The sequence below is a fragment of the Trachymyrmex septentrionalis genome, unplaced genomic scaffold (genome assembly GCF_001594115.1).
Source record: "Trachymyrmex septentrionalis isolate Tsep2-gDNA-1 unplaced genomic scaffold, Tsep1.0 scaffold35, whole genome shotgun sequence".
Classification (NCBI taxonomy): Eukaryota; Metazoa; Arthropoda; class Insecta; order Hymenoptera; family Formicidae; genus Trachymyrmex; species Trachymyrmex septentrionalis.
Window position 1 is genome coordinate 382,670 of NW_017305514.1, and position 10,694 is coordinate 393,363.

At 33.1% G+C, this 10,694-nt stretch overlaps 3 protein-coding genes across 6 annotated transcripts; all 3 read left to right on the forward strand.

Annotated features, from left to right (window-relative positions):
- The first annotated feature begins 597 nt into the window (after positions 1 to 597).
- Positions 598 to 3,474, forward strand: LOC108750268 (tubulin-specific chaperone C). The gene is made up of 3 exons (XM_018489616.1): positions 598 to 825; positions 1,682 to 1,932; positions 2,203 to 3,474. The coding sequence occupies exon 3, from the start codon at positions 2,361 to 2,363 to the stop codon at positions 3,387 to 3,389; it is 1,029 nt and encodes a 342-aa protein (XP_018345118.1). The 5' UTR covers positions 598 to 825; positions 1,682 to 1,932; positions 2,203 to 2,360; the 3' UTR covers positions 3,390 to 3,474.
- A 702-nt stretch (positions 3,475 to 4,176) lies between these two features.
- Positions 4,177 to 6,397, forward strand: LOC108750272 (charged multivesicular body protein 2a). 3 transcript variants are annotated; one of them, XM_018489621.1, is made up of 6 exons: positions 4,182 to 4,448; positions 4,639 to 4,760; positions 4,879 to 5,050; positions 5,122 to 5,297; positions 5,460 to 5,594; positions 5,932 to 6,139. In XM_018489621.1, exons 3-6 carry the CDS (start codon positions 4,883 to 4,885, stop codon positions 6,137 to 6,139), a joined length of 687 nt encoding a protein of 228 aa, XP_018345123.1. In that variant the 5' UTR covers positions 4,182 to 4,448; positions 4,639 to 4,760; positions 4,879 to 4,882. The 3 variants fall into 3 exon arrangements, with proteins under 3 accessions (XP_018345124.1, XP_018345125.1, XP_018345123.1); XM_018489622.1 differs by having other exon boundaries at positions 4,177 to 4,776; positions 4,877 to 5,050; XM_018489623.1 differs by having other exon boundaries at positions 4,181 to 4,760; positions 5,932 to 6,397.
- Positions 6,398 to 6,814: 417 nt separating this feature from the next.
- On the forward strand, positions 6,815 to 10,218 carry LOC108750267 (regulator of microtubule dynamics protein 1-like). 2 transcript variants are annotated; one of them, XM_018489614.1, is made up of 6 exons: positions 6,815 to 7,522; positions 7,955 to 8,180; positions 8,686 to 8,859; positions 9,122 to 9,336; positions 9,416 to 9,654; positions 9,806 to 10,218. In XM_018489614.1, exons 2-6 carry the CDS (start codon positions 7,993 to 7,995, stop codon positions 10,067 to 10,069), a joined length of 1,080 nt encoding a protein of 359 aa, XP_018345116.1. In that variant the 5' UTR covers positions 6,815 to 7,522; positions 7,955 to 7,992; the 3' UTR covers positions 10,070 to 10,218. The 2 variants fall into 2 exon arrangements, with proteins under 2 accessions (XP_018345116.1, XP_018345117.1); XM_018489615.1 differs by lacking the exon at positions 6,815 to 7,522 and adding an exon at positions 7,693 to 7,713.
- Positions 10,219 to 10,694: the final 476 nt, after the last annotated feature.

Below are 10,694 nucleotides of genomic sequence, written 5' to 3' on the forward strand. Positions count from 1 at the left end.
CAAATTGTTCTCTTCAAATATTGTAAATTTTCTTAACTTATGTTCTACCAGAAAAAAATATTTGTTTTAAATTTTAACATACTAAAAAGATTGGAACTCTCTGACGCGATTAGAATCTTCTCGCGTGTTAATATTGGATCGACAAAATATTAAAGATCAACAAATTTATAAAGTTTGTTACTATTAAAATTTGAATATATTAATTTATGATATAATATTCATTTACTATAATAAATAACCTAATATTTTGTATATATCAATGAACTCAATTTCAATTAAAAAACTATAATATTATATTATTATCATCTGAGTTTGAGTATCCATCAGATGGTTACTGCAATATTATATATATATCTATAGTCGGTATCTGCAGTTATTCCTGGAGTCTTATTATAATAATAAAGATAATTTATTATACAGGTTTGATGATCATCAACAAAATCTCATCGTGTTTAAATTAAATAGATATTTATACTCTAGTTAATTAGCAGATGTATCTATTAATAAGTTCATTCGAGTGAAAACTCGAAACTTCTCTCAGACTTCTCTCCAATTTTGCTCACGAGACGCCCTCTTCATGCCTTCCTTTACACCGCGTTAAATCACGGTGTTGCGCGATGTTTCGTTACGAGTTCCGTATCCCGCAGTATTGATGTGATTTCCATTTTAGGAAATCCTTCCCGTTTCACCATAGCATGATCAAGAAACAGCCGAGATTGGGCTTCGTGCAAACACTCAAGAAAAGTGTTAAGACTCTCCTTATCTTCGAGGGAGTACTGTTGCTGGGATCGTACGGATTTTGGCGTCGCCTGAACACTTCGCAAGGTGAATTGCTCCGCCTAGAATTACGTTACTGCCATCCGATATTCTCGAATAATTTTAACCTATTCAGACTTATTCTAGATCATGCCTTATATATTCGAGATAAAACGAGCAATGATAACGTGAATGGAGAAACGGCTAGAGTACAGCTGAAAAAAAGAATCTCTCAGTCACTTCCTATATTTAGTATCTGGCAATAAATATGACAGATTGCTGAGACTTTTCTGTACGAATTTGCATTAGGCCTGTTTTTTTTTAACTGACCTTGCACGGTTCATTTTTCCTTTTTTTCTTTTCATTTTGGAGAGAAAAAGAAAAAATGTATAAAGCAATTCAGCTAAAATGAACTGACCTTATGTAAGGATAACTGCATAGAATGGTCAAAAGTCAATTTATTTTTCCACTGAATTGTTTCCCATTTAATACTGAAGTTTACAACAAAATTGTTACGACATTTACAATGACTGTTTTAGCAGAAAAAGTAGCTTTGTAATTGTTGTAAGATTCTTTAATCAGCTGATTGATCTTGCCCTTTAATTCCTCAATGGATCTAAATGTATAAACCAATCATATATAAAAAATCTTACAGCAGTTTCAAAGCAACTTTTTCTACTGAATTCAGTCATTGTTATTGCAATATTACTACAATATTGCAGTGTTTACTACAATATTGCTTGAATGATCTGTACTATATAAATTATCTCTGCTTAGATTTTTAGCTGAACTTTTTGCACAGTTCATTTCTTTTCTCCTTTTCTCTCTAACATAAAAAAAGGGAAAAGTTAAATTATGCAAGAAGTTTATTTAAATAGAATAAATCTCTTGATTAGAACAATCCTCAATATTTCATGTGCATTAGATTTCAGATATTACGTGCATCAACATTTTCCTATAATATTGGAGGGTTACTACACTGTTGGGGAACAGTTGTCTGGCAATGATCATTTAAGGACATTTGATTACAAGACCTGGACAGAGGAGCGCAATGAGCATTAAATCTTCATGGCGTTGAAATCTATCGGGATTGCCGTAGCATCGGTAGTTATTGGCGGTGGAATAGGAAACGCTTTATTTAACCTTGTTAAGACCGACGAAAAAGATCTCATAAGGGTAATCATAATTATGTAATTGTGAAGCTAATAATATATATGTTTTTTTATTGTTTTTATATGAGTAAATACTAGTGGCAATATATTTTTCTTTAGTTGTATAATATATTTTTTAATAAAGAAAAGTCGATAATATTTACTGAACATTATAAGTAATTTTATTTATTAAAAAGTAATTTTACAAAGTTTTATGCAAAAGTTACATTTTTACTTAGGAATCTAAAAAAAATGATGGTATAATCTTTTTTTATTTGTGTTTAAATTGTTTCAGCATTTTCCTCCACATTCATCAGAAAAACATAATCTTTTTTTTCCACAATATAAGAAAAAAAGTGAGATATTGATGAACCAAGAAAGGTCAAACACAGGTTTGAAGACGTTTGAAGTTCAAAACAGTGTAAACCATACTGAGAAATAGCATTAACTAAAATGGACCCCACAGAGTTTATAGAAGAAAGTTTGCCAGATCGTATCACGAAGAGAGATCGAGAGCGAAAAAATATTATCGAAAGGCGAAGAGAAGAACGTCAATCGCTCGCCGTGGAATCCGAGCAAAGCAGCTACTTCAAAGATACATTTCACTCCTCTTGCAAGAAGATCAAGGATATGCTCGACGATGCACCCAGCACGCCGTCCTCAGCGTTGCCGGGAATGTTCGAGAAGTCAAACAAGGAAATTCAACTGCTTAAGAACTATTTATCGCAATCTAAAATGTTTCTAAAGGTTTATGACATAAGACGCGCACAAGAAAATTTGCAATCGTTAGAGAATCAAGCTTCCGAATTGGAGATGAAGCTCTTGCCTAAAAAGAAGTTTGGCTTTAAGAATCGTAGAATCGTGAAAAAGCCTTCCGACAAGGGACTTGACATCACAGACGGCTTGAAAGATCTCAAGATACCTGAGAGCATTGTGAATGGCTCGACTAAGCAGAACAATAAATTGTCGAGCAAGTACGGAGATAGTGCCTGCATGCTCCTGGGCAAGGTAAACGAACGTATAGTGTTGGACGCCGAGAATGTAAATAAGAATGACATTCTACTTTCTGATCTGGTTTGTTGTACTGTAAGGATATATGGTACACCAAGCACCCTGCATATGGTGAACCTGAAGCAATGCACTATATTAGTTGGACCGGTGACATCCTCCGTTTACGTGCACGACTGCAGTGATTGTGTATTTGCTTTCGCATGTCAACAGCTGCGATTACATTCATCGACGGACTGTACCATTTATTTACATGTCACAAGTAGGGCGATCATAGAGGATTGTACGAAGATACGTGTAGCACCTTACAACTGGTCTTACGAAGATCAGATGAGTCATTTTAATCTAGCCGGCCTTGATCCAAAGATTAACAATTGGAACTGCATTGACGACTTCAATTGGCTATCTAGTGAAAAACATTCACCGAATTGGTCGATTCTCGAACCAGAGCTTCGGGTGAAAACGTGGGATTAAAATAAATACTTGTAAAATAAAGAGGAAAAGAGCAATTAAAAGTAACAGTTGTAGCGAACATTTTATGGAACCTCATTCTTCTTTCTCCGAATATCAATTTATTTACGTAAATAAATCATTTATATATCATGCTTTTTCACAAGATGCAAGTTATATATGCAAATTTTATACATTTATTATATCTAATAAATTTACTGTTTGTCCAATATACAGGGTGTCCTGTTTTACAAATCATACGTAAATAACTTTAGAAAGATGATTAGAGAAGAATTATATATAAGAGAAATCACGGTTTTATTTTTATTTAAGAAAATAAAAATTCTTTTATAAAACTTTTAAAGTTATCTGGGTTTGTTTTTTAAAATGGGGCGACCCTTTTTATATATTAAAAACAAATATGTACATATTATTTTTGTGTTTTGCATCTTTTAATATAAGGAATCGTTGGAATCGAACTATCCCTCCTTTTTTTAAAAGAATTGTAGATATTAATATAACCTCATGTATACAATCAGATTGGCATTAGTAATCGTATTTATTTAGTTTGAATTTGTAGATAAATATATCAAAGTTGGTTTGTTGTGTATTCTCTTATATTTTTCATCTATCTCTTTCTAACATTGTTCCGTGAATATAATTTAAATTCAATTAACATTTATAATTATTTATATAAAATTCGCAATTACGTTTTACTTTAATATTACATAATTAGAATTTCTAAATACTTCACGTTTGCCACGATATCAAATTTCGCGGATCGAGGGTTATATACAATATGGCGTGTTTTGTTTTCTAATTTATTCGCTCTGCGCTGTGCGAAGAATAACCTCGAGCAAAATAGATACCCACAATCGAGTATATCCAGTTACTTCTTAGCTCGTGGTTTATTGGTTATACGTGAGTCGTGAAGTCGAAGTATGAACTGTTAAAAGAGCGCCGATACCGCTCGTGATGTCATTCTTGGTGCCGCCTGAGGTACGCGAGAATTCCTTGATAGAGATACGTATCAACGGGATATCTGGTAAAGTCACAGATTCCATGGTTCTGATGTTTGTATCGGTGCGTCGCTGATCATCGCCTAAATAACAGGCAATAAATATATTATAAATATATTCTCAACATGTTTTTTCATATTAAGAGCACTACGACTACGAAACGTGGACAAAATTTAACGCAGAGAATATAGTTACATGTCTTTGGTTTAGCCTGTAAAATTTGTGATTCATAAAATGTATATTTTAATTGTTAGGTACTCGAAATCTTGAGAGTGCTCATGCGGACAATTTGCACGTGAATTGATATGGCAATAGCATAGTGTGGTCTAGGAAAACATTTGTAACTGCAACAAGTATTAATTGCGATTTTAACAAGGTGTGTCTTTTGAAATACATATTATATTTATATACCTATTTGTGTAATGTGTATTATATAAAGTTTATTTAATGTAAGTTTCTATTTTATTTATATTTGATATATCATTGCTTGTCAGCACCATGGAGTGGTTATTCGGCAAACGTATCACTCCTGAAGAAATGCTCAGGAAGAATCAAAGGGCATTGAACAAAGCGATGCGGGATTTGGACAGAGAAAAAATGAGAATGGAACAACAAGAGAAGAAAATTATAGCGGATATAAAGAAACTTGCAAAAGATGGACAAATGGTAATCTACAACTTCTGTTCGATTGCTATTTATACAATATTATACCGTGATCTTTTTTATATTGATTGTAGGACGCTGTGAAAATTATGGCTAAAGATTTGGTCAGGACAAGGCGTTATGTGAAGAAGTTTATGTTGATGAAAGCAAATATTCAAGCAGTGTCACTAAAAATACAAACCCTACGTTCCCAAAACACGATGGCACAAGCCATGAAAGGAGTGACCAAAGCGATGCAAAATATGAATAAGTAAGTGCACCATAGTGTGTTAATAATTTTGTTTTATTAGTAAGACATTTTACTTGTGTTTGAGCTAAAAGTATAATTATTAATTACTTGCAATCATTTATTTAGCATATATATATTTTGAATAATGTCTAATCTCTATTTCTTATTTCTATTTTTTTATAGACAACTAAATTTACCTCAAATACAGAAAATATTACAAGAATTTGAAAAGCAATCAGAGATAATGGATATGAAGGAAGAAATTATGAACGATGCAATAGATGATGCAATGGAAGATGAGGGAGATGAAGAAGAAAGGTATCAAATTTTTTTTTATACATAAATTCTATAGCCGGTATTCTCAATTTTTATTTCAAGACTATCTTAAGTTGTTTATGTTTTAAGTAAGATTGCAACGACTTCTGATTGGTTTCTGACACCTTAAGACTTTACTTAAATCTTAAATATAAGAATGAACTGTCAATATTGGCCTAATAAGTGTACATTATTAAATTGGAATAAGGTCTTTATTTCTTCATTTGAATTATTGGATTTTCAGCAAATGTGTGAAATTCAAATTATAAATAAAATTACATTATAAAATATGTATTTTTTTATAAATATATGTATATGCATTGACATTTTATTTTCCCAGTGACGCTGTAGTTGCACAGGTGTTGGATGAGCTGGGTCTACAGTTGACGGGTCAACTTTCTGGACTACCGCAAGCATCTGGATCGCTAAGTGTAGCCGGTTCTAAGCAACCGGTCGCCGCTGCAGCGGGTAACGAAGAAGGAGCAGGCAATCTTGCGGACGCTGATGCGGATCTACAAGCTAGATTGGAAAATCTGCGACGCGAATAAATCAAGATTTTAAATATTATTAATTAGATAATGTATAAAAAGTGTAAAAAGAATTGGCTTTATAGTGATGAGAACAGTTTCAAAGCGGTGCGTTCCTGCTTTTAAATATATATACAATTAAATGTATATGAATTTTTAAAAAGAATTGTTTGCATACAATTTTCTTGAATGATTAGTCTTCGTATTTTTTACGCACGTTGAATTTTATAACTGCTTCTATACAGAACATTCTCTGTAAATGCCTAAGTTCATAATATTATATAGATATATACATATACATATATATTTATATACAAAAAGATACTATACAATAAAATATACGACCACAGAAAAACATATTCCTTTATTTGGATCAAATCGATATTCGGTATTGAATTAATTTTTTTTACCACAGTTATTATTTAATATTTAATTTTTATAATATTTGTACATTAATGTGTGTTATTACAATTAATATTTGTAATTGATTCTATTTCATATCTAGAAAAAAGATTGAATTTAAGGAGGGCTAAACTGATATACTAAGATTTAGATAATAAATATACATTTGAATTGTTACAATTCCAATATGGGGTTAAAAACTCCCATTCTCCTTATTTCAATCGTTCGACAAAACTCGATAACGACGTAGTAGTAACTTATCGACGCGACCCTCATTCGACATTCGATGACTTGCAAGAATTCTCGATGTTGGCGACACGGACGTTCGCGCCGGCCGATGTTCGCGCGTTAGATTACAGATATTCAATTAAATTTGTTCGATCGAGAGAAATTGGCCCGTCTAACGTGAGTGAAAAGATTGAGAAAGATATGCCAGGAGACGAAAGAAAAACGACGGAAGACTATAGTGACTCTGAACTGTTTCGAAGGTTTAATTGAGAATTGAGGTTACGGACGTGGAGGGTCAATGTGCCATCACACAAATTTCGGAAAAGAGGAGAGAGAAGAAAAATAATGATGTAATGAATCTAGAGATACACTGGTAGTGTCCAGTAATGTCTCGGCGCTAAGCCAAAAGCGTAGCGATACTGTTGTGCCTCCTTTACGCGATTATATTCACTCGCTCGTGAACGTTTGGTCACGATTGCCCTTCGGCCGCGATACCCATGTACATATGCGTGTCACCACTACGTCTACGTTGCCGTGAGGAAAAATAGCACGTGGCATCGAGATAGTTCCTCGATACAGCACGGATTGTCGGGCGCCAAATCGACCTTGCCGGGAAGTTCGGCGACGGACGAATCTCGAGGACATTAGAGGACACGACGGACGAGATTCCGAGAGGTGGTCTCGTTGCGCGATAAGATACGGTTGGATCATGATACACCGTTTTTGAACGGAAGCTCGTGACGTTCTATAAAACGTCACTGAAATTCACGAACGGTACGTACATCTCAATGTCAACATAGGGTGCTTTCCATTTAGGCTGTGTTTAAAAACTTCGTCGAATGTTAAACAAGGATAAAATAATACGTGGGTGCATCCGAGTGAAATTTTTGAACGCAGTTTTAATGATACAAATTAACGCAAATTATTCTGTCCTTGACATTCCAATAAGTAACAAAGATAGAATGGTACTCGTATCGATTTGTGTCATTAAATGAAAAGCACTAGTAGGCAAGTTTTTTAATTCATTGATTGATCAGTTACATTATGTACAAATGCAACTTTTGTGAAGCAAAGTTGTATTTGCGCATAATGCGATTGATTCATCAATGAACTAAAAACCTGTACTCACCTGTACTCTCGAATGAATTGTGTACTCTTTCCTGTTTACCATATGAAATGTACAACTTCATGTGTCTGTTTTTTTAGAACATTGACTGTTCAGTTGAAGTTCTTCCTCAAACAAGATGAGCAGTCAGCTGCAAACTAACTTGATCGCCGCTGCTATCGGAGCAACTATTGGCGTCATAAGCGCTGCTAGTATCTTTATATATCAGAAAGTCTTAGAGAAACAGCAACATTCCATGAAGAACGCCCATCTGGACGAAGTCGATCGTCGTCTCACCGAGTTGCAAACGGAATTAGAGAGATTGAGGTAATAATAATTGCTGTTCTTTCGTTGATATTTCTTTCATTGATATTTTAAGATATATGGAATGTTCCTAAAGTATTTGATCTAATTCAGTTTCTTCTGCTAATCCTGATTAAATACTAATAGTTTATTCTCAGACGTTTATATATATTTATACGTTTATATTATTTATTTATTTAATCCTTGCCTTGCAGTTTAGAATGGCTTTCAATTTATAATCTCTTACAATAATATTTTTTAAAGTTACAAAAATATTGTCGAAAAAAATTGTCTCCTCTTTTCTATCTTTAAAGGTTAAATTAAATTAAACTTAATTCTTTTCCAAGCATTACGTACATTATTTTTCCATTGTACAATTTTTAAGTATAAGAACAGATTGGAAGAACACATTTATATTTCTAGCTTTTTTATCGGGATAAGTATTAGACAAAGTTTAGACAAATATCTTCTAGGAACACCTAATGTTTAATTTAACTTCATTGGTATCTAATATATCTATCATTTTCAGAGCACAACAAAATCAACAGAGAAAGAAGAAGAAGCTTAATTCTAAACGTGAGAATGATCATACGTACACTACAACAGATAATGATACTGATGTGGATGGCTTTTCAACGGCAGGCGACGAAGAATTTTTCGACTGTTCAGACAGCGAAAATGGTATAAGTGACATTGAAAACAGGTCAGTTCAATATCTCTATCATTCAAGTGCATCGCGGTTATCGCAGCTGTAAATTTAGTTTAATGTAGCATTAATGTACATATCAAATCAATCATTTTGTATCAAAGATTTTTTTGCTTGTACACACAAGTTAATCTACAGACTTTATTTAAATTATAATTGCATGCTGAAATTTGTTGAGTCTGCTTTGCGTCTTTATTCAAAATTACAACAACTCTTACTTGAAACTTAAACGGGAAAGATTATACGCTTAGTGATGCAGGACAACTGAAGCCACCTGCACTGGATTAGACCTTTCTGTTTTCGATGAGCATCACAAACAAGGTGGATATGAAGAAAATGATTACCTTGAACTACGAGATCTCGTAGACATGTATCCAAATAGTGTAGACATAGTATGGAGATATGCCAGAAACTGTTACAAATATTCAAATTGCACCACTGACGCAAATGTAAGACAAGCTGTTGTTTGTGCAGGTATAACAAATTATGTTCAATCTTGTGTATTGTTAGTCGTTTATTCAATAAAGTCCTCATTTGTAACGAATTATTTTAGGAATTGACGCTTGCGAAAAGCTTCTCACTACACCAAATGCATATCTGCACAAATGGTGTGCTATACTTGTAGGTATAAACGGTGACTTTTTGCCACTAGCGGAAAAAATAAAAAATGGTTACCGTTTCAAGGATCATGTAATAAATGCCTTGAAGATATGTCCAAATGATGCTGATCTGCATCATCTACTCGGCAGATTCAAATACGAGGTGGCTAACTTAGGTTGGATAGAAAGAAAGGTAATGTTTCACCATGGTTTGATGTTTTTCCAAACAGCATCTCAGTTATATGTGATTAGTTATTAATCAAGATTGATCGAAGAATTTGTAACTAAAAAAAAATGTACATAGCGAGATAAATTACACAATAATTGATTATTTTCTTATGTAGATTGCTGCGACATTATTTTCGGAGCCGCCAAGTGCCTCGTATGAAGATGCGATTGATAGCTTCCAGAAAGCGGAGGATTTTTCGGCCAAAGTAAATCTGGAGAACAGGCTGTTTCTAAGCAAATCTTACATAGCACTGAGCAACTATCAACTGGCCTGTCAGTTGCTAGAAAAAATTTGTGACGTATCAGTTACAAGTAAAGACGATGAAAGGGTACAGAACGATGCTCGTCAACTCCTCGCCAAGTACTCAAGATACCAATAACGGACACATTAATTTTTATAAATCTGAGAATGTATCCATTCCATATATTACAAATACATTAATCGCGCGAACATAACGAATTCGTGGCTGATGTAACTGATTCGGGGAAAGAAAAACGTATGAGTAATTCTAATTATAGAGGGAGGGAAATACATAATACACAGTTTTACCTTGGACTTTTATACAAAAACTGTATAAAATAACTATTATTTCAAAGATAAAAAGATACAAAATAGTACGGGATGTTTTAGGAAATAACTTTGTGATGAAATACATTTTAGAATTGTCATTTTATTGTATAAATGCTGGGCCTACCATGGTTTATTCTATTCGTTATACAGACTTATAAATTTATTATGTTGGTTTTATCTTTCTATTGTCTGTTTCTTAATAAATGATATAACATTATAAATACTGTTGAGTATAGTTATTAAATGGTTACGAATTTTTTCATCAATAACTATGTCTCTTTTCTAAAGCTTTTCTCTTCATCCTTTCTTTTCCTCTCCTCTTTCTCTTCCTCTCTCCTATATATAAGTATGATTTTATTTTGCAAGTATACATAGTAAAACACATCTATAAAAAAATAAAAAAGATATATATATATATATATATATATATATAT